General features: G+C 29.6%; 1 protein-coding gene across 1 annotated transcript in view; it reads right to left on the bottom strand.

The window, feature by feature from the left end:
• Nucleotides 1-20,521, bottom strand: part of LOC143249183 (zwei Ig domain protein zig-8-like) — a 106,993-nt gene that overhangs the window by 34,886 nt on the left and 51,586 nt on the right. Inside the window, exon 2 of the mRNA XM_076498642.1 lies at nucleotides 16,308-16,519. Within this exon, the coding sequence (XP_076354757.1) occupies nucleotides 16,308-16,519 (212 nt within the window). The remainder of the gene's footprint in view (nucleotides 1-16,307; nucleotides 16,520-20,521) is intronic.

Here is a 20,521-nt window from a genome sequence, read left to right on the forward strand (position 1 = left end):
ACATTTCACGGTTGTGACTTAGAGATATTGATACCTTGATTTTATTTTCCGTAATGTTAATTATTTATCCAAGTTATTTCTAATATGTCTCCCGCTGGGGCACAGGCAAGTTTTCGGATTTTAACCTCTAAAAGAAGGAATTCGATTCCCTCGATGGACAAATCAGATACAAAACACGCATATTGCTAATTTTGTATATATTATCTATAAACATTTAAAAGTTTTGAAATATTTTTCTATCATGGTACTTTATATTTGTTATCATTCAAGCAATGTAGTTTAAACTGTAGGTCTAAAGCTTTCCGGTTTTAAAATTTTACTATATGCACATCATGTAAATTATTCTATTTGTACACGCACGTATATATAAGTTATAACTATGAAATTTCTCAATTAATTCTTATTGTTTTAAACATCTGATATAAATCATTCAGTCGATTTTGATAATGGTTTATGTTCAGACATTTTTAATTTACTGCTAAAAATAACTTACAGTACAATAAAAACTATTATTTTTATTACCCAGTCCACCTATCTATATTATTGAAGTGCCGAAAAAACAGTATAATTTAAAATTCGTTTTGATTAACATATTTAGCCTGAAACTTTGAAACCTTACTTTTGAGTAAAATTGTAACTAAAATCAGATTAGTTTAAAATGCATATTAGGAAAAAACTAAAAACGATACTTGTTTTCAGTGTATAAAAAACTATTTCACTTCATACATATACGATATTTATTGTGATTAAGTACTTGATATAATGCTGTTTCTGTTTTCTTTTTATAAATTCTCTTTTCCAAGCTCAATTAATATGCTTATAATGTATATTCGATCTCGCAGCTAGTGGCTGATTTTTTACTTTAAACCTCTTTTATTGTTATAAGGCACAAAAATGAAACCGACAGTTGCTTTAAAGTAAATAACTTTTGAAGTCATTTTATACAAAATATAACTACTTTGTTACTGAACCGGTTTAACTTTTAATTCTGTATTTAAATGGATTTTCAAGAGCCACGTATGGCCTAGTGATTAAAGTACTGAACTATGAATCTGCGGGTTAATCTTTCGTGTTCCCTTACCGACAAAATAAATTACGCTTCACACTTGATACTTGTAAGTGTGACGTTCAAATCCCACTACTTTCTGCTTTTCCTTTACCATATCATTTAAAAACTTAGTGCAAATTGATCCTTAGAAAATTTCTGCGAATATCCAAAAGAATGAAAGGAACTAATATTCATTTTGTGAAAACTAAGATAAAAATGAGTTTAACCTAATATTAATAAGAAACTTTGTTATCAACGTATCCAAAACTATGCAATTTGTTTTTCTTTTCTTTGAATTCAGCTATTTTATATGTAATACTGGTGAGAAAATATTTTTAAGATATAAACAATATTATATTTATAATAGTAACATTCTCAATGAATACAGGAACAGAATTTTATAAACTTCTACACATTACTGTAAGGATATAGGAGTTATTAAGTAATAAAATATGATACTGGATTAGTAATTTCTTTTAAAGCCTGTTTTTATTTCATTTGAAAAATCATTGTGAAACCAATGTTTTCAACCCTACGAAACTGCAATATTTGGGTGTTTTTTTCCAATGATGTGACAATGCGGCTTTTCAGAGCTAGCGAATCAAGCATAAACTTTTATTATATGCCTCATGAGAACGTATCAATAGAAAGCAACAAAATATATGGACAACTTTCTAAATGATTGGAATGAACAGAAGATAGCAGCCTTCAAGGACTATTTTGAGATTGTAAAACTGTTCAAAACATAGAATATGATGGGAATTCTTCTGATAAAGAGAAAAAAAGATTAAAAAGGGGAGTAGATATAGATACAATAAATATGTTGTGGTTTGTTCATCTTGTATACAAAAACACGAGTTACGACACAATAATCTTATCGTTTAATACATAAGTATCATATAAAAGCAAGAAATTAGTCAAAGTTTATTAATTTTTTATTTGTATCAGCAAATTAAACTTCATATAAGTACAAAAAATTAACTATGTTATCTTATTTATAACGATACGAAAAATATTATGTATATATATATATACATAGATTGGGCTATGGTACTATTTATTCTGTATAATAAAAGATTTAACATTATGAATATACAGAAAATGGGCTGTGGTACATTTATTTCAACATTTAAACGATACAATAAACGTCATATAGGAACATGAAATGGAATTTGGTAATTTATTATGTCATGTATAGCAATGGTTTAAACAGTCTACATTTACAGAAAGTGGGCGGTCCAACATTCACATTGTTATGTAAAGTAAAAGGGTAAACCACTTTTAAAGACAAAGTAAATGAGTTAGAGTATTTGGACAAAATACTTTGTTTAAATTAATGTTGGTTGGATTTCGCGCAAAGCTACACGAGAGCTATCTGCGCTAATCATCCCTAATTTATTAGTGAAAGACTAGAACCAACCGAGAACTCTTGAGCTACTCTTTTAACAACGAATAGTAGAATTGACCGTCTATCTTACAATTCAGTGGACTAATAGTTGGCGATTTTGGTTGTTAGTCAGTCGCATCTCCTTTGGTCGGATGTTCAAGTTTAAAAACGGTTACAGACTGTCTTAGTCAGCCATGGAAGAAAGAAAGAATCGAATTATTTATTTATCTACTAGCTCATTATTTATCCATTAGTTTTAATTTTATTTTTTTCTGTTGCATAGTAATATGTCAAGAGTCATTATAGAATACTTTTATTTAGGAACTATATAACGAACACCAATAAATAACCTCTTTAGCAATAAATATTTTAACACAGAATCTCTCCCTCAACCAGACTCGAAGAAATATATTTTGGATGGCAAGGCAAAGAACAAGGAAATCCACTATTTGTGTCTTGGAGGTGCTACATACGCCGTTGGGTTTCCGGAAACTGCTCCATTCATTTATACAATTCATATGATGGTAACGCATATTAGCCAAGAGTTATGAGAAGTCTGGGTGGTCTTTTTTTACTGAAGATGGTAGCATAAGAACACCGAAACATATAGAGACTTTTAAGAGTTGGTCCCTGTGTTTAATAAGTTCTTTATTGTGCAGTTATTTTAATGTTGTGTTTCTTTGATTGTATATAATAGAATAATAATAATTTAACAAAACTATTTTTCAGCAGAAATATTTTTTATAAATAGTAGTGATGTTTATTTAATAGGTAGTTTGTTTTACTTTCTATTGCACCAAAATGTATTAAACGTTGACTGAGATGTCAATATTCACGGAATAATCATTTTTATACCTCTCCTTGTTATCGTCAGCTCTCCAATTATTTTGACAATGTTTACTCTTAGTGACTTTTATTCCAATCTAATAGTGTATTATTTACTTTCAGTTTTGCATAAAAATTAATTTATGCTGATATACTCATTTTATATTTCTTAGTTTTCAAAATATAAATTTAAATAAGATAAACTCATTTTTTATCTGGAGTTATGGTGTGACTTTTTAAAAATCTGATTAAATTTATTGGCCATTATATGATGAATAGCATTTGAAATAACAAAAATTTTTCGAACTTCAATTGTATATCAAAAATCTTATACAAAATTATATAAGCTAAAAGAGCATTTCTTCCGTTCCTACAATAATGACAATCTAGATTATAATAATGATATTTAGCTTATGTTACTCAGCTTATGGCGCGTCCTGTTAAAATAAGAATTACATTTTTCATTAAAGAAATACTCCGTGAAATGTTAATGCGTTTCACCACAGAGGAGTAAAGTTCATCGGACCACAGATTCATCATCCAACATACATGTATCATTTCTTAGGATTAAACATAAGAAAAGATTTAATGATTAAAAGTGCATAAATGGAAAAGAGAAAAATGAAATATATTTTTTTAAATAATATCGTTTAGCATATGTGTGTTTTCTTATAGCTCAGCTATATTGGGCTATCTGCCGACCCCACTGAGGGGAATCGAACCCCTGATTTTAGCGTTGTAAATCTGTAGATCCTGTAGCAGAGAGCGATATCATTTAGTCTGATCTTATTAAAAACGCTGTGTATTGGTTAAAACATTCTATTGCGTTTAATTTTGTTTTGTTTTTGAATTTCGCGCAAAGCCTCTCAAGAGCTATCTGCGCTAGCCGTCCCTAATTTAGCAGTGTAAGACTAGAGGGAAGGTAGCTAGTCACTTGGGCTACTCTTTTACCAAAGAATAGTGGGATTGACCGTCACATTATAATGCCCCCAGGGCTGAAAGGGCGAGCATGTTTGGTGCGACGGGGATTAGAACCAGCGACCCTCGGATTACGAGTCGAACGCTACCAACCAAAGAAAATACTTTTAATATTAAGCGATTGAAACTCGTAAATTTAAATATGAAGTACTTAAAAAACAGGAACTGTTTTCCTTTCTACGTTAGTAATTCTAATTTTACCGTAGTCAACAGATTTAAAACCCTAAAAATAAAATATTTTTCTCGTGTCTAATGCTTTTTGACAGTTCCAATTTACAAAAATTCTAACTATTGTATTGCAAGAGAAGTAAATAAAATATTTTGTTGTATGTGAAAATTTGTTGTTAAAATGTATCTGACTATGTATTCGTCCTACTACTGGTATTTATTTTTTTACGCTATCCTGAAATGAAGAATTAAAATATTGTAAATACTCAGTCGATTCTATAACTTATAGCTTGCAATAATATGGAAATCTTTTGAAGAAAATATTTATTATATATATAGTATTTTGAAGGTGGAATTCTAGTTTCTTCTTTTTTAATTTTCACCTTAAATACATATAAAAAGTTTCACGAAATACCTATTCACACTTCAAATACAAATCATGAGAATCTTATATCCTATAAACATGTTTTGAAACTCGAAAATCAGTCTTAAAATTTCAATTCGTGTAGAAGTAAATTATTAACAAATGAATCACTTGAGGGTTGAGGTGCAGAAAACAACGAGAAAGTTTAGAATAATATCTAGCGTTTAATCATACAACTAACAAACGAAGGAAAACAAAAACAGAAACGTTTATTTAATGTTTTTTCTTCTTCTTCTTGTGCCTGATTTGTTGCTCTTAACCAACTTATGAGAATTATTAAAAGAATTGTACTTGCATAAGCTTTATACGTATTCAAGCTTGCATCTGTATTGATTTATTCTTCCCCATAATTATTGTGTTGGTATAAATAAACATGTGTTCAGTTGTTTAATTATTAAGATTACATTATATTCGAGAATAATGTTTACAGTATAGAATATATTTAAAAACACCTTATCCACACATTCTGTGCAGGTTTATTTACGACATAATGAACCAGTCAGGTAACATTTTAATGAAATGTTCGTGAGTTGCTCATGGATTAGAAACAGAATCAATTGACATATATAGTTTTAATTTACAACACCACGTGTATTCAACTGATAAGAATTTTTAACACATAAAATAAATACGTGGAAAATTATCATGTCTCATTAATTTAAATCTATATATTAAAGTTGTGGATCTTAAAGAAAAGTGGCTAAATAACTACCCTATATACTCAACATCAAAATATCAAATGTATAAACTGGAAACACATTACACCTTACAAAAAATAGCGGTATGTTTCTGTTTCAGGTTTTAGTTCATAAATACAAATATAAATAGAGACAGCTAAAAGATTTTTTCGCCTCAATATTATGAAGATCACAGTAAGAGAAAAAATAAATATTTAAATTAAACATATTGCAAAGTAGCATTAGGATTTTATTAAGTTACAGAAATATACCAGAATGATATAAAAATCAAGGTTTTATTAATAAATAATCAATAGAGACAAATCACATAAAATAAAAAGATATACTATAATCAAATTATTTTTGTGTACATTTTGAAATTTTCATCTGACAATAGCAAATGTATTTCGAGTGAATGTTTGTAAATAGTAGTATTATTATGGTATGTTGTGATTAATTTTCAGTTGCAATACTTATTCATCAATCTTTTAAGATAAAAGCTCAGATATAATGAATTTAAAGTAATGATGTCATTCAATTATAACACAAATAATGTAACATTAGAGTACATCTGAATTATTTTTATATTTATAAATATTGAATTTGTAGTTTTTCTATTAAATAATTAATATAAAACCCATAATTTCAGTGAATAACTCACACATATATAATTACGAAATAAAATTACCGATTCTTCATACACTGGTCCTGAGCTGATCTTGTTCTTCTTAAAGCAACTCAATAAAAAAATCCAAAATTTTACCAGAATTTTGAAAAAAAAATTATGATCTAAATGGCAGTAAATATAACAGGATTATCTATTGTCGGCTTTATTATGAATATGTTTAGGCTTGTTTTAAATCAGTAAAAATGATTTTATGCTGCAATATAAATACATTTCAAATTCTTGTTAAAAAGAGGGAACAGTAGTAAATATCTTCGGCTAATAAATATCAAAGCTGTCTCAACACCACATATGACATTAGAATGAATTGCACAGTTCATTTTGATTACTTTCAATATGAATTCATACCAGACTGGGCTTTGTGAATTTTATCACATATAGTATCTGTATAGTCATTTATTTTATTTTCACATATCACTAAAATCAAAGAAGGGCCAAATCTCGAAAAAGACACAGTAACACAAGTGAATAGTTCAAACCTTAGCTATGGTACTAAATTTATTATTTCTTTTGCGCTGTTGATAAGTTGCAGATAAGGATCTATGATCCTTTTCATAAAATAGTGAGGAATTACTAATTTAAAAAAGACAGTATTTTCATCAACTGTATAATTTTCGGGCTTTCCGTGACCAGCACTTCATGGTTTTTGTCTCATGTGAGTTATTAGTAGTAATTGAACTTTCAAACTGTTGTCCTGTATTTTAAATTTAGGAAAAATATATTCTTTGTTTCTCATTTATTGTGTATATCTATATCCTTGAACATGTTTTAAAAAGTAAACAATATTAAACGTTATTGTAATATATGTACATATTATTAGTTATTTTAACTCAAAAACAAGCCAAAATAAAACAAAAAATACTGCATCAACTGAAAATATCTCAGTGTACAAGCTACAATATGGGATTATAATTAGTCATATGTTTAGATTTGTTGTTTTTAACGTAGTCCTTCCTTATGATTTTTATTTTACTCGTTAACTTCATTAAAATGTAATTATTTTCACTAATATATATATGCATTGTCTTTTCTTGTTTATATTTGGACTCACATATGACTATCAACGTTGAAAATCTAAAGTCGATATATATAATATATATATATATAATAAATATATAATATATAATTAATATATAATAAATATATAATAAATGATGCATATATACAATGAGTAGAAAAAGTCTATAAACCTTGTTTACTGTTTCGTAAAGTTGCATGTTTTTTTGTGTTGTTTTTTTTCAGGATATAAAGAATTCTACCCTAACACCTAGTCGACCACTAGTGTTTTTTTCTTAATTTATAGATATTTTGAAATACTTTACATTAAATCCACAGAGTAATGCTACAAATGTTATGTCTATTTGGTTATTTTTTCATTCATTCTTTGTAAGATTTTTTAGAGTGTTAAAAAGGCTCGAACAGTTTTCCGACGACTAAAATTTGATAATTCAAAGGTAAAATCATCAATGAACCTGTGAGTGTTAGGAAGGGTAAAACATACAACGCAAAATGAATTAGAAATAACTATCGCAAACGTTACATTATAACAAATTGTGTGCCTCTTTCCAACGATACCAAATTATGTATATATGTAAGGTTAGTAGCCACTTCAGTGGCACAGTGGTGCGCCTGCAGACTTAACGCTAGAAACCGGGTCTCCATACACTTGGTAGGCAGAACATAGAGAACCTCTTATGATATCATTACGCTTGATTTCAAAGTACAGAAAGTTTAATTAAAAAATTAAAATGCATAGATTTCATTTTTATAGTACAACCAACGATTGAAAAAGAGTAAACAATCAGGGCTGGAAACAGTGCCTACACTATTTCTGAGGTTAGCATTGATAAAAGTCGAGTTTTCTGTAGGCTGGTTGAGCAATGATAATGAGTAAAATAAGTTATTTCATGATTGTTAAACAATATTAAAATTTGCTCAATTCTTCTTCTTATTGTTTCATAAGAGGTATTCTTAAAACTACACCTCTACATTTGTAAGGTAGTATTTCCTATGTGTTCTATTACAGATCTGAACATTTTTTGTGCAATTTTTATTATAAACCATTCTTATGGCTCATGATATAAGCATTGTGTTATTTAGAATTAAGCAGCTTATAACAGAATTTATATAACAAATATAAACTATGAAATAAAACATATCTTGTGGCTGTGGTTCAAGAAAAAATTATAACAACGTTATCTAAAAATACTCTTAATTCGTATAAGATAAAAGTATTTATATTTCGATGGTGAGAAATAAAACATACTCGTTGTAACGTATATGTCTTTTATCTGATAATTATCATCACAGAATGTTGTCTTTCGGATTGTATCTTCTCTTTAAAAACCTTCTAACAGTATATCATATTACGAAATGTCTTTCTTCTTAACACACTTATTAATGTACATCACATTACGAACTAGTCTTCTGTCTTAACATTCTTTCTACAATATATCATATTACAGATTGGTCTCTTCTGTTAATTTTCGAATTTTGTTATTAGAGGTAGTTTTTAAGATATTCTCATTTATTTCCGTATTATTGAAACGTGGAACTTCAAAAACTCAGGTTTAAAACATTCACAAAAATACGTTTTTATTGTTAAAGTAAATTTTTATACTCATAGAAAGTATTATTAACATATTATAACCTGAAGTTCAGGTCACAAAGACTGAGATATTTTCTCACGCTTATTTCAAATATAAAGTCATGATATATCGTTTTTGTAAAATAATTTTACAGGTTTCTTTCTTTATTAAATACTTATTTCTTATATTTATTTCACAGCATGACGCTATAAGTAAATATGTGTTTGTGAAAAATGTGCAACAGTAATAGTTTCGATGATTTAGAAAACTAATTCAATCGCCATTGCTAGTTTTTTCAAAAAAACAACAACATATTATTCAATATGTTAATTTTTTTCCTTTTCACTAGAAGTGAAAGTGAAAAGAGAATCTGTGACATATAGGCCTAAATATTTCTTTTATTGGCTCTATCCTTTGTTGTGGACTGCAGTTTCTCTTTAAAAATAACTCATCAGCATAGCTTGAGTCAGCAAACCAAAGAAATATCATTAAGTTTCTTATGATGGTGAAGTATAACGGACCGAAAACACTATAAATAATTTATGAATGTGTTAATAAAACTTCTAAAGTATTTCTTAATGCAGATATTCGAATACTTATAGTTTTTCATAAAATAAATAAAAAATTATATATATATGTGTGTGTTGGTGTAGTACAATTAATGAATTTCAATTGAAAACTAACGTCATTAGTGTTTTACAAATAGATTTGTTGATTAGTTTTGAATTTTGCGAAAAGCTACATGAGGGCTATCTGCGTTAGCCGTCCTAATTAACAGTATAATACTTGAGGGAAAGCAGGTAGTCATCACCACCCACCGCCAACTCTTGGGCTACTTTTTTACCAAAGATTGAGCGTAACATTATAACGCCCCCACAGCTGAAAGGTCGAGCATGTCTGGTGTGACAGGTATTCGAACTCTCGACTCTCAGATTACGAGTCGAGTGCCTTAACCACCTGGCCATGCCAAGCCTTTACAAAGAGAAATACTTTTAAATTCTTTTTTACTTTATTTACAAAACGCCCCAGTGTCCCAGGAGCAGGTCTGAAGAATTATAAAACTAAAAAGCAAAAAATGGGTTTAGATACCCACGGTGGGCACATTAGAAATGATCCATATGTAACTTTGTGCGCAACTACAACTAACCATAAATAAAAGTATGTATTGATACTATATTAGCATAACCATGTAAACATTTAACGCAGTTAATGATTTATATAGTCACTTTTATTCAATTACAACTTTGATCACTTCTAAAGTATTAGAATTATTTACACATCTTTATTATCATTGTTTATGAGAATCTGCAAAGCTTATCAAATAGGCTATCTGTGCTGTTGCGGAAGGCGGATAATATGTGCATAACTAACTGAGTCAGTAATTTATATATCTACAAGTTATGTACAAAATAATCTCTAGCAATGATTATCACTAATGTTAAGCATAAAACACATATATAATAATTCTTAATTATATCTAAAAACTGTTTTGATGTAATAGATTGTTGTTAATCACAATGTGCTGTGTTTTGTTCACTCTTGCTATCTTAACCCAACTTTTAGCGCCGTAAGCCTACAGAAAAAGTAAACAACCATTTAATTTCCAAAAATGCTTTTGCGTTGAAAAAAACTTCACAAACAAAGGATAATTTTGCTTAGTTGCAATCCAATCTTGACTTTTTGATTTACAATTTAAGAATGGTTTTCGTCATGCCCGGGACATCTAGGACACACTGCATACTTAGTAGTAACAACAATAAATGTTCTTCAGTTAGTCTTAGGGCTATCATTAGTTGAAGTGTAATCTATCATATCCATGTCTGTGAATCCCTGAACTACTGAAGACAATCAAAGCGGTTACAAAGAGAAGAGCAAATACGTTACTCTTGTTTTTTCTACTGCTTCACAGGTTTTGCTCCCTTTCATTAGATTCTAACATTTCTAAGCGATTTCTCTATCTGATCGCTTTAACTTCAACATCCTGATTGCTTTCAGAACCTTTGCCTCTCAAGGATACATCACATCTTATAATCATGTACATGCAAGTTATACTAGAGCAAACAAGACTTTCGGACATTTTTCAGAACATATTGATTCGTTTAGTAACCAAATCTTCTGCAGGGAAGTGGGAAGAATTAATTTTGAAATAGAGATTTTTCTACAACAGCTGAAGCGATGAGCACCAAATTTGTCTTTTTCAACATTTTTATACTAAATTATTGTAGAAAGGTACGTTACAAGATCAACTCCAATTTCTAGTGTTAAATTAAAAATATTTTAAATGCAAATAAATTCATGTGTTATTAATAATTATTAAATTAATGGAAATTAGTCTCACTCTCTCTTCATATGTGTATATATATATATATACACACACTTCAATATCGTATATGTATAACTAGTATAAATTATGCTGGGCAGTATTTTGAGCCCTCCAGTGGCTGAGCGGTATGTTTGCGGACAGCAGTAGAAACCGATTTTCGATACCCGTGGTGGGCAGAACATAGATAGCCTGTTGTGTATCTTTGTGCTTAGTTTCAGAAACAAACAAAAATATTACTTCGCTCTCCAGAAAATTGCGAAATTTACCGTGTTTTTATTTAAACTAATTCGTTTAATTTACAGAAATGTATGATTATTCTTTTGTAGTTATGCAATGTGAATATGTAGAAATAAAGAAAATATTATATGGGCTCGAACCCTGAAAAACATATAAGTTCAAGTGTTTTTGTTAGTAGTAAGAAAATTATGTTAATTTTGGTCTACAACCAGTTTATAGAAAAACATTCTCACAGAAATTTTAGTTTAACACGTAAGAAATTTATCTCTTTTACTAATAAAGCAGAGAACAACGTTTCTACCGTTCTAGGTCATCTTCAGGTTAATATTTGTTATTAGTAAAAATGTTAATACCCATACCTGCCATTCTGAGATACATTTTTATTTCAAATGGACTTCCCGTCATCAAAAAATTTACCTCGTCAGTAGAGTAACAAGACAAAGAGATGAGGTTTCAGTAGTGTGAATTGTGCCGAATGTGTGTTTGTTTTTTTTATTTCCATAATATCAATTAGGAATTCACGAAACATAACACCATGTAGAAATCACATCTAGTAAAAAAAATCACTAATATATATTCTGGATCCAACCCAATTCCTTATCTATGCGCGTTTTTTCGGTATTATGTTATAGCCCCTCTAACTGACAAACGTTTTCCATCTATGTTTCCAACAACGTAATTACAACATTCTGAGCATCTCTCAAACTGTCTCATGGAAGTCAAGGACTAGTCTGACAGGAAATTTGTCATTTACCACTCTGGTGTTATCCATGATTTATATTTTGGTGCATTCTCTTCTGAAATATTTTATGAGTACACTAAAAAAAAAGTATCTTACTTGAATGACACACTCTGGGCTATTAATATTTTTTACTTTCTAATGTCATAAGTTACCTTCACATTCTTTCGATTTTTAAGAAACCCTGACTAACTTATCGAATAACATCTCAAGATGATTTTAACAGACTTCAACATATTAAATTCGAAATATCAAACAGTATTTCCTGAGTATATGTAACGCTGGGAGATCAAATCTATGTATAAAATTCTAGTTGTAACCAGTGACCCAGAACAACGAACAATTATTGTACATAATTTTGTACAATATTTTTCTAGGTTTGTTCTAAGGAATCCTAAAATGATAATACAAGAATTACAAAACTATAGTGATAATAAACACTTTTAATATAAATTCATAATTCTTTGTCTATTTTTTAATAATTCATATTTTATTTATTCTGTTAACGAAGGATAGTTGTTTGTTGAATTAAGCACAAAGTTACATAATGGGCTATCTATGCTCTGCCCACCACGGGCATGCATCAAAATCCGGTTTTTAGCGTTGTAAGTCTGCAGACATACCGCTGAGACACTGGGGGCATGAAGGATAGAGTTCATTGTTAAGTCAGTTGTCTTCTTGTCTTAACGTACGGGAATTTGTTATCAATGAAAAACACTGATTTCAAATAAAGTAATTAGTCTTCTGTTAGGACTTTTTTGGTAAATACTTTGTACTTAATGTAATATACTTGAGACTGGTAAACGATAAACACAATGGATTATAAGTTGTATCTTATGAAACGCCATAGTTTCCTCATTATTTCCAATATTTTAAACTAATATGCCAGTAGAATAAGCTATTAACGAGTATTTTTATCTATTTATCATAGCTTTCTGAGCTAAGATGTGCCTATGTTAGTATAACATGTCTTATAATGAAGACACGAACGTAATGTACCCATAATAATATTCTGATGGTTAAGAAATCCACAGTTAAGAGTAGAAACACCGGAGTGCTACCACACGAAATGTTTAAGACAATAATAATTTATTTTTACTTGTTTGGGTTGAAAGTTGCTGAAGAAAATATCAGCTTAGTAATTGAACAGGAATGAAAAGTAGCACCTATACTATATTTACGGTTTTCACGTATACTTGGATGATGTAATAGGAAAACGAAACTTCACGCAAAACGATAATTCTGATTTTTTACAGTCTATATTAATAACAACTACTATGAAATAAAAATGTAATTAATCAGTGATTTACGTGTTCAAAATCCACTTATATAATAATAAAACATTTTAAGGTAAAAGAGTGACTGAGGTACATTTTTATGCTTGTTCTTATATGTTTATGCAAATTTAACTGAATTTGTTTGAATCTCGTGTCGTGTTAAACATCTTCATGACCTGTTTTGTTGTTTTCCGGGGCCTGATTAAACGCAAATGTGATAATGATTCACAGCCATTAAGTTAAAAGCAATATAACCTATTTGTTTCTTACAATTTCAAAGAAGCTGGGAATTCGGGAACACAATGCTTTATAGTTCAGATTTTTCCAAATGGTTTCTTTGATGGATGCAGTTTATTAATCGACAAACTTATAGTTTGTGTTCACGGTAAAATAGGACTTCTTATCCACAACTTCTTACTTTAATTACTTAAAACATTACCATTCTCCAGATCAACGATTATAAGGCGTTTTCTAGCCCATAATGTCAGATGTCGTGCTTCTTTACGTCAAACAAGGGTCAATTTTAATACTATTAAATTGAGTTAAATTAATTTTATATATGCTTTCATTTGATTTATGTGTAGTAATTAATGTTACACGCTAAAGATATTCTGAGTACTTGTCAAAGCAAAGGTTTACCTCACTCTAATTATGGAGTCTTATAGTAGAACGTCAGTATGTCAGTTTATCAGTATGTGCATGTGTACTATATCTGATAATAAGTATTAACACATTCTTAATCAAACATATTCGATCAGAGGAATGTATACAATAAATCACGTGTGATTTCACAACACCATTATCTGATGATTTTTTCAATAAAAAATATAGTGATTGAAAATAGTAGTTCAAAAGTGTTGAGTAATTTCAGTTTGTGTGTGTTTCTTATGTTTACTTCAATTAAGCTTTTAACAATTCTACTATTGCATGTTGTTTTTAATCTTTTCAAACATTCTTATTATGATACTTGAGAAAAAAAGCACAATAAAAAAAGCTTTAGCGATGGTGGAAGATATCAGTGAGATATGACCAATGTTCTATCGAAACATGAAGAATGTTTCACCATGAGTAAAACTTTTCCTTTTATCTAGCTATTATTGTCACCTAAAGATATTCGCAATATTTCTAAGTGTGTTTCTTTTTTCATACATTTATTATCACCGAAAGAAAAATAATTCTTAGCCTAACATATATCTTATTCAATTTAAACTTGAAATGTACCTAATTTGCATTAGATCTGTATTATTTACCCGATTTCCTCTCTTAGCCTGGACAAACTACATATTGCAGACTTTGATCAAATTAATGCCCATTGTCTTGTGTGTCCAGCATTTAGTTTGGAAGATGTATAATGGCCTTTAATACTACAACAAGCATCTGTAGTACTCTGAAGTACTAAAATAAATTAGTTGTCGTAATTTTTATCCAAATGTCAAGTAAATAAACTTTGAATTTTCGAAGAACGAAACTTTCGTAAATTTCATATTTATACTCTACATTTATTTCATGTGCATTTTTCCAAAGTAAAGTTCACGTGTTATTTAAAGGAAATGTAATAATTATTCAATTATTAAGTTGACTAGCAATATAACCTGCTTGCTGTTAGTACGCCCTATTTAAAGGAAATGTAATAATGATTCAATTATTAAGTTGGCTAGCAATATAACCTGTTTGTTGTTAGTACGCCCAAGTATCAATCTGGAAGTATCTATGTAAATACTGTTAATGTTTTCTAAACCCCTCTTAAAACAGAGAAGAGTTTATACACAACGACTAATGAGATTGCTTTTCATCAAAGTCACAATGACTGCAACCTTAATTTTAAACAACATAAATTGACACCTGGAATAAATTTATCAAAGATTTTAGAACAATGTTTAACATTATTTGCTTGTAAAAAATGTACATAATCTAAGTAATTGAATAAACAAAAACATTTGCTTACATATTTTATATTTAAGGTTCATCTATTTATGACATTACTTTATTTTAAAACCTTTTGTATAAAACAAGCATTCATGGGGCTGTGAGATTACTGTTTATACCATAATTAGAAGTTACTTTATTATCTCTTGGAAGATTCATCAGTAAGTTATATGCATGGGTGGATTTGTAATGTCAAAAATATTCAACGTATTAATGGAATATTTGAAGTGTATAATATATGAACTTAATAAACGTAAACAAAAGAAGAATAGGTAATATATTCGTGTTACTTTCTTTTAATTTACTAAATATTGGGAGAAGGTTTCATTCTTCAGTCAATTCAGATTTATGATATGTGTTTATTTGAAGTTAAACATAAAGCTACACAACGAGCTATCTGTGCTCTGCCCACCACGAGAATCGAAAGAAGGTTTGTAGCGTTGTAAGTTCGCAGACGTGTCTCTGTGTCAGTGAGAGTTACGATATTCGTTTACAGGAAAAAAATACTTAATCAGTAAAAAAAAAAAATGATACTGTTTAATTTATTCTCATAAGTCAACATATAAGTTTACTATGTAATATCAAGGACATGACTTCTATATACTAGCCCCTGGCCCCTAGTGGCACAATGATATGTCTGTGGACTTATACAGCTAGAAACCTAGTTTTGATACACGTGGTAGGCAAACCACAGATAGCTTAATAATAAACAGAAACAACATTTATATACCATGCCTAAATTCACGACATGCAAAAACTATATTGAATGAGACCACATTCGTCATCGTGAATTGTCTCTCACCATACCAACTTCAGTTTTAATTTTGAGATATATTCAAAGGTGCGCTATAAAGCCTAGTAACCCTACAAAAGTGTTTTTCTTAGTAGAGAAAATTAATAAAACCCAATATATTCCTAAGACTCTTTTTACATAATGTTTTAAAGATATTGTATTGCAAAAAACAGTACACTAACTATGATATTTAAAAATACAGGTTGATATTTGATAACTGAAACATGCTTACTGTTTTATCTCCCAAGTTTTCAACGATACAGTGAAGAAAAGCCGTTTGTCCAAGTTGAGTTGACACATTTTTAGCTGTGTTATTATCAAAAGAAGGAAAGTTGTATGGCTCTGCAACCCAGTATTCTCTGTCATTGTCTTCCTCTCTTAAAGATCGTTTGTCAGGCATTGAGGTATTAGTTAAAGTGTCGTTGTTCTGAGTTCTTGTGGTGCCTGTTGAAACACAAACATATATCTTACAAACAAATAGGACAGTGATACGAGTAAGCCTTATTCAACGTTGTATCTTGATCACTATTTCTATTATAAATTAAGAAAAAATATTTCGTTGTTTCTTTCAATGTTAACATCTAATCTATACTACCTACACCGATCTTAACTAACAATCTACTCAGTAAAGAATAAAGTTAATTAGATTTACTGTCACTGCGTTCTTATTTATGTCGAGTAGAATGAGGTATTTCAACAGCGAGGTATTCTTGATTTCAATAATGTTTTCGAACGTAATTCCCATAATATCTCACAAGGTTAAGCTATTTTAAGAAATTTGTTTTACTAGATTTATCCACATACTGAAATAACAGTACAAAATAATCTTTATAACGAAGATAAAAGACTATCAAATAAAATGTGGGTATATCAAAAATTTCTATGGAATATTGTTATTGAAAGTAATTACACAAATATAAAGTATACCTTATCTAAGGATCACAGAAACACTTGTTTGCTTTATATACTATTATACACTTAACTTTCGCACATCATATCTCTCAAACTATAAATATTCTGTACACCACATGGTATAATTATTATTTACTAACTTATTAATTGATATTTTATTAAATAAAGACCAATAGCAAAAACATTAAGAAACAATACGATATTTTTATTTAATTAAGGTCATGACTAAACGAATAAATATACAGTGTACAATCTCCTACGTTTGTATAAGAATATTATTTTAAACATTTGACACTCAGTGGTGTATATCAAGAGTATGAATTTAAAATTTAAGTATATAGCTTTAAATTTCAAATAATATCACACACTAAAAATAAATAGATTTATAGATATCGTTTTATAACTACACATTTGTCTTGTAAATATAGAAATGTTGTGGAATATAATTACGATATTTTAATATAATGTTAATCCTTTTGTGAAAATTGCATTTGCTTTTTTAAGCAAAGAATATACTAATTAACATCTATTGTAGTACTATAAATAATATTAACATATACATTTTTATGGATAATATAATATGAAATACGATTATAATATTCAGTGAATGAAAATGATTCAAGTAGTGGCGATAAATGATCAATATTCACTATATAATTTACTTCTTCACCATTAAAAACTTTTTAAGAAAGTATTAACCCTCGCTCTAGAAAAAAAGAAGATGTTTACTCGAAGTCTTTAAAAATACAAATGTATAGCATATGCCTAATCTTGTCATTAAATAAATATCAACTGCTCGTAAAATAACATGTTATGCATAGATACGGAACATACATTTCTTGATGATGAGAAACCCACTTGAAATAAAAATGTATCTTAAAACGGCTGATATGGGTATGGACACTTTTATTTATAAGAAGAGAACAACGTTTCAATCTTCCTAGGTCACATGTTAACTTGAAGATGACCTAGGAAGGTCGAAACGTTGATCTATGCTTATCAATAAAGTATTAATTCCTATACCAGCCGTTCTGAGGAACATACATTTGTTAAGTGTTTATTATCAGCAACCTCCCATTAATTGGCACAGTGGTACGTCTGAGGACATATACTGCCAGAAACCCAGTTTCAACACTTGTTGAGGGCAGAGCACGGATAGCTTATTAAACACGAAAACGTGAGTGAATAAATAAGCTGGACAGAAAACAGTAAAGTAATGCATTACAAAAATATAAAAATTAACAGAGAATTACGTATATCTTGGAGAATCGTGGTATTAAAATTTCGAAACTTACAAATGTAAAATATTTTACGATATCCCGCTGTTTAGAGGGGTGATAGTAGTTAAAAACGGAAAACAGAATAATAACTTTGAGAAAATTAGTTAGAAATTAAGTCAAAAAGTAAGAAACTCATTCTCAAGAGCTTCATAATAAATAGTTTAATGAAAATAAAAGTTCCACCCGAAACAAACACAGAGTTTTCATTTACTTTCTTGCAGCATTAATGATATGTTACATAGGAAAGTCAATCATATTTGTAAACTCATTCGTTACGCTATAATATATTTGTTTTTGTTTTTAAATTTCGCGCAAAACTACAAGAGGGCTATCTGCGCTAGCCATCCCTAATTTAACAATGTAATACTAGAGGGAAGGCAGCTAGTCATCACCACCCACCGCCAACTCTTAGGCTACTCTCTTACCAACGAATAGTGGGAGTCACCGTAACTTTATAACGCCCCCACAGCTGAAAGGGCGAGAATGTTTGGCGCGACGGGGATTCGAACTCGAGACCCCCAGATTACAAGTCGAACGCCTTAACTCACTTAACCATGCCGGGCCACTGCTATAATACATAAAGAATTTCAAGAACAGTAGACGTTTCAACCTCTGTAGTTTCTGTCAAAACTCGTTATTTGTATTATAAATATTCTAAGGATTAAGAGTTGACGTACCTACCTATTTATCTTGCATTTAATTTTTCAAAATGGAGCTCCTATTTATTAATTTTGAATTTTTTCTTACAAAGTAATTTTCCATTTTCACTACTGTGAAAAACAAAACTCGAAAGTCTGAAATTGGTTAAAACTGATGCCATTTCTTAAAATTAAAACATCAATAAACGTGTTAATTGTAGGTGTTAGTTATTTGTATCGCATCCTTAAAATCTTAAATATACATAAGTTAGTATCAATTATCTGCAAGATTATGATAAAAATGTTTTGCAATTGCTTACAGTAAGGCAAAAAGCTACAGTTTGCTTTTATGGTTCTTCTCCTTACTGTCTTTTACATTAACTTGCAAAACAACAGACGATTCCTTGTTTACCAATGTAAGAAATCTAACGTTAAAACAGAGTATCAAAAGGTGATTAATGAAGAACCATTTATTATTATTTGTTTTCTCTGTATGGTTGACAAATATAAAGTTTTCCAAGTTTTAGTTATCCACCGATGAAAATGAAGATGAAGTTTACTTCCATAAGACAAGGTAGAATTTATGACATCACAAGCAAATAGCTAATTCATAAAGTCAATGAGTTGGGAAAAGTTTCATTTATGCTATAAATGACATTTTGAGGTCTTATCTTAATCTTTCTTTTAGGCGAAACTAAAATGGTTTAGCTCACAGTAACGATAAAAATATTCTCACTTTGTCTTCTAAAGGAAGTTCAAAATATATACGACTTGGGCAAACTTTACTATGAGGAAGTAAGTGCGTCAAAAAGTGCTACTTGAGGCACGTATCTCAAATGTAGCGTTTATCCATTTATGAAAACAAGCGAGATTTCTGTACACAACATTACTTCAATACGTCAACTTTAAATGATATGGTACATTTTATCTAAATGTTAAGTTGTTAATCTTGTACTTAGAAAGTAAATTAATATATTTGGTTGCAAGTAAGAAAAAGTTCATTTATTAAAAGAGTTTCTCTGTTTGTTTTTTGAATTTCGCACAAAGCTTCTCGAGGGCTATCTGTGCTAGCCGTCCCTAATTTAGCAGTGTAAGACTAGATGGGCTACTCTTCTACCACCGAAGACTGGAATTGATCGTCACATTATAACGCCCCCACGGCTAAAAGGGCGAGCAAGTTTGGCGCGACGTGGATGCGAACTCGCGACCCTCAGATTACGAGTCGCACGCCTTAACAGGTTTGGCCATGCCGAACCATTAAAAGAGCACCATAATTCATAACGTTATATACTGATACGCGATAAAATAAGATTAAATTTCAACTTATTTTTCAGGACATACATATAGTTCCTTAGAAAAAACATGCACAGAATATAAAATATAAAACTTCACCATTTTATTATAACAAAAACTTCAGAGAAAAAAAACATTTAATTTTAATAATAGCTACTTTCTAAGTACAGCATTCTAAAAACACTATTGATCAATACAGAAACACTTCAACAAATCGTTACAAATTAAAAGTTAGTTTATTTTTTATGCATTATTAGCATAATTAGATTGATACTAACAAGTTTTTGATGAACCCTATTTCATTTCATATATATTTCATTATA

The sequence above is a fragment of the Tachypleus tridentatus genome, chromosome 4 (assembly GCF_004210375.1).
Source record: "Tachypleus tridentatus isolate NWPU-2018 chromosome 4, ASM421037v1, whole genome shotgun sequence".
In the NCBI taxonomy this organism is placed as follows: Eukaryota; Metazoa; Arthropoda; class Merostomata; order Xiphosura; family Limulidae; genus Tachypleus; species Tachypleus tridentatus.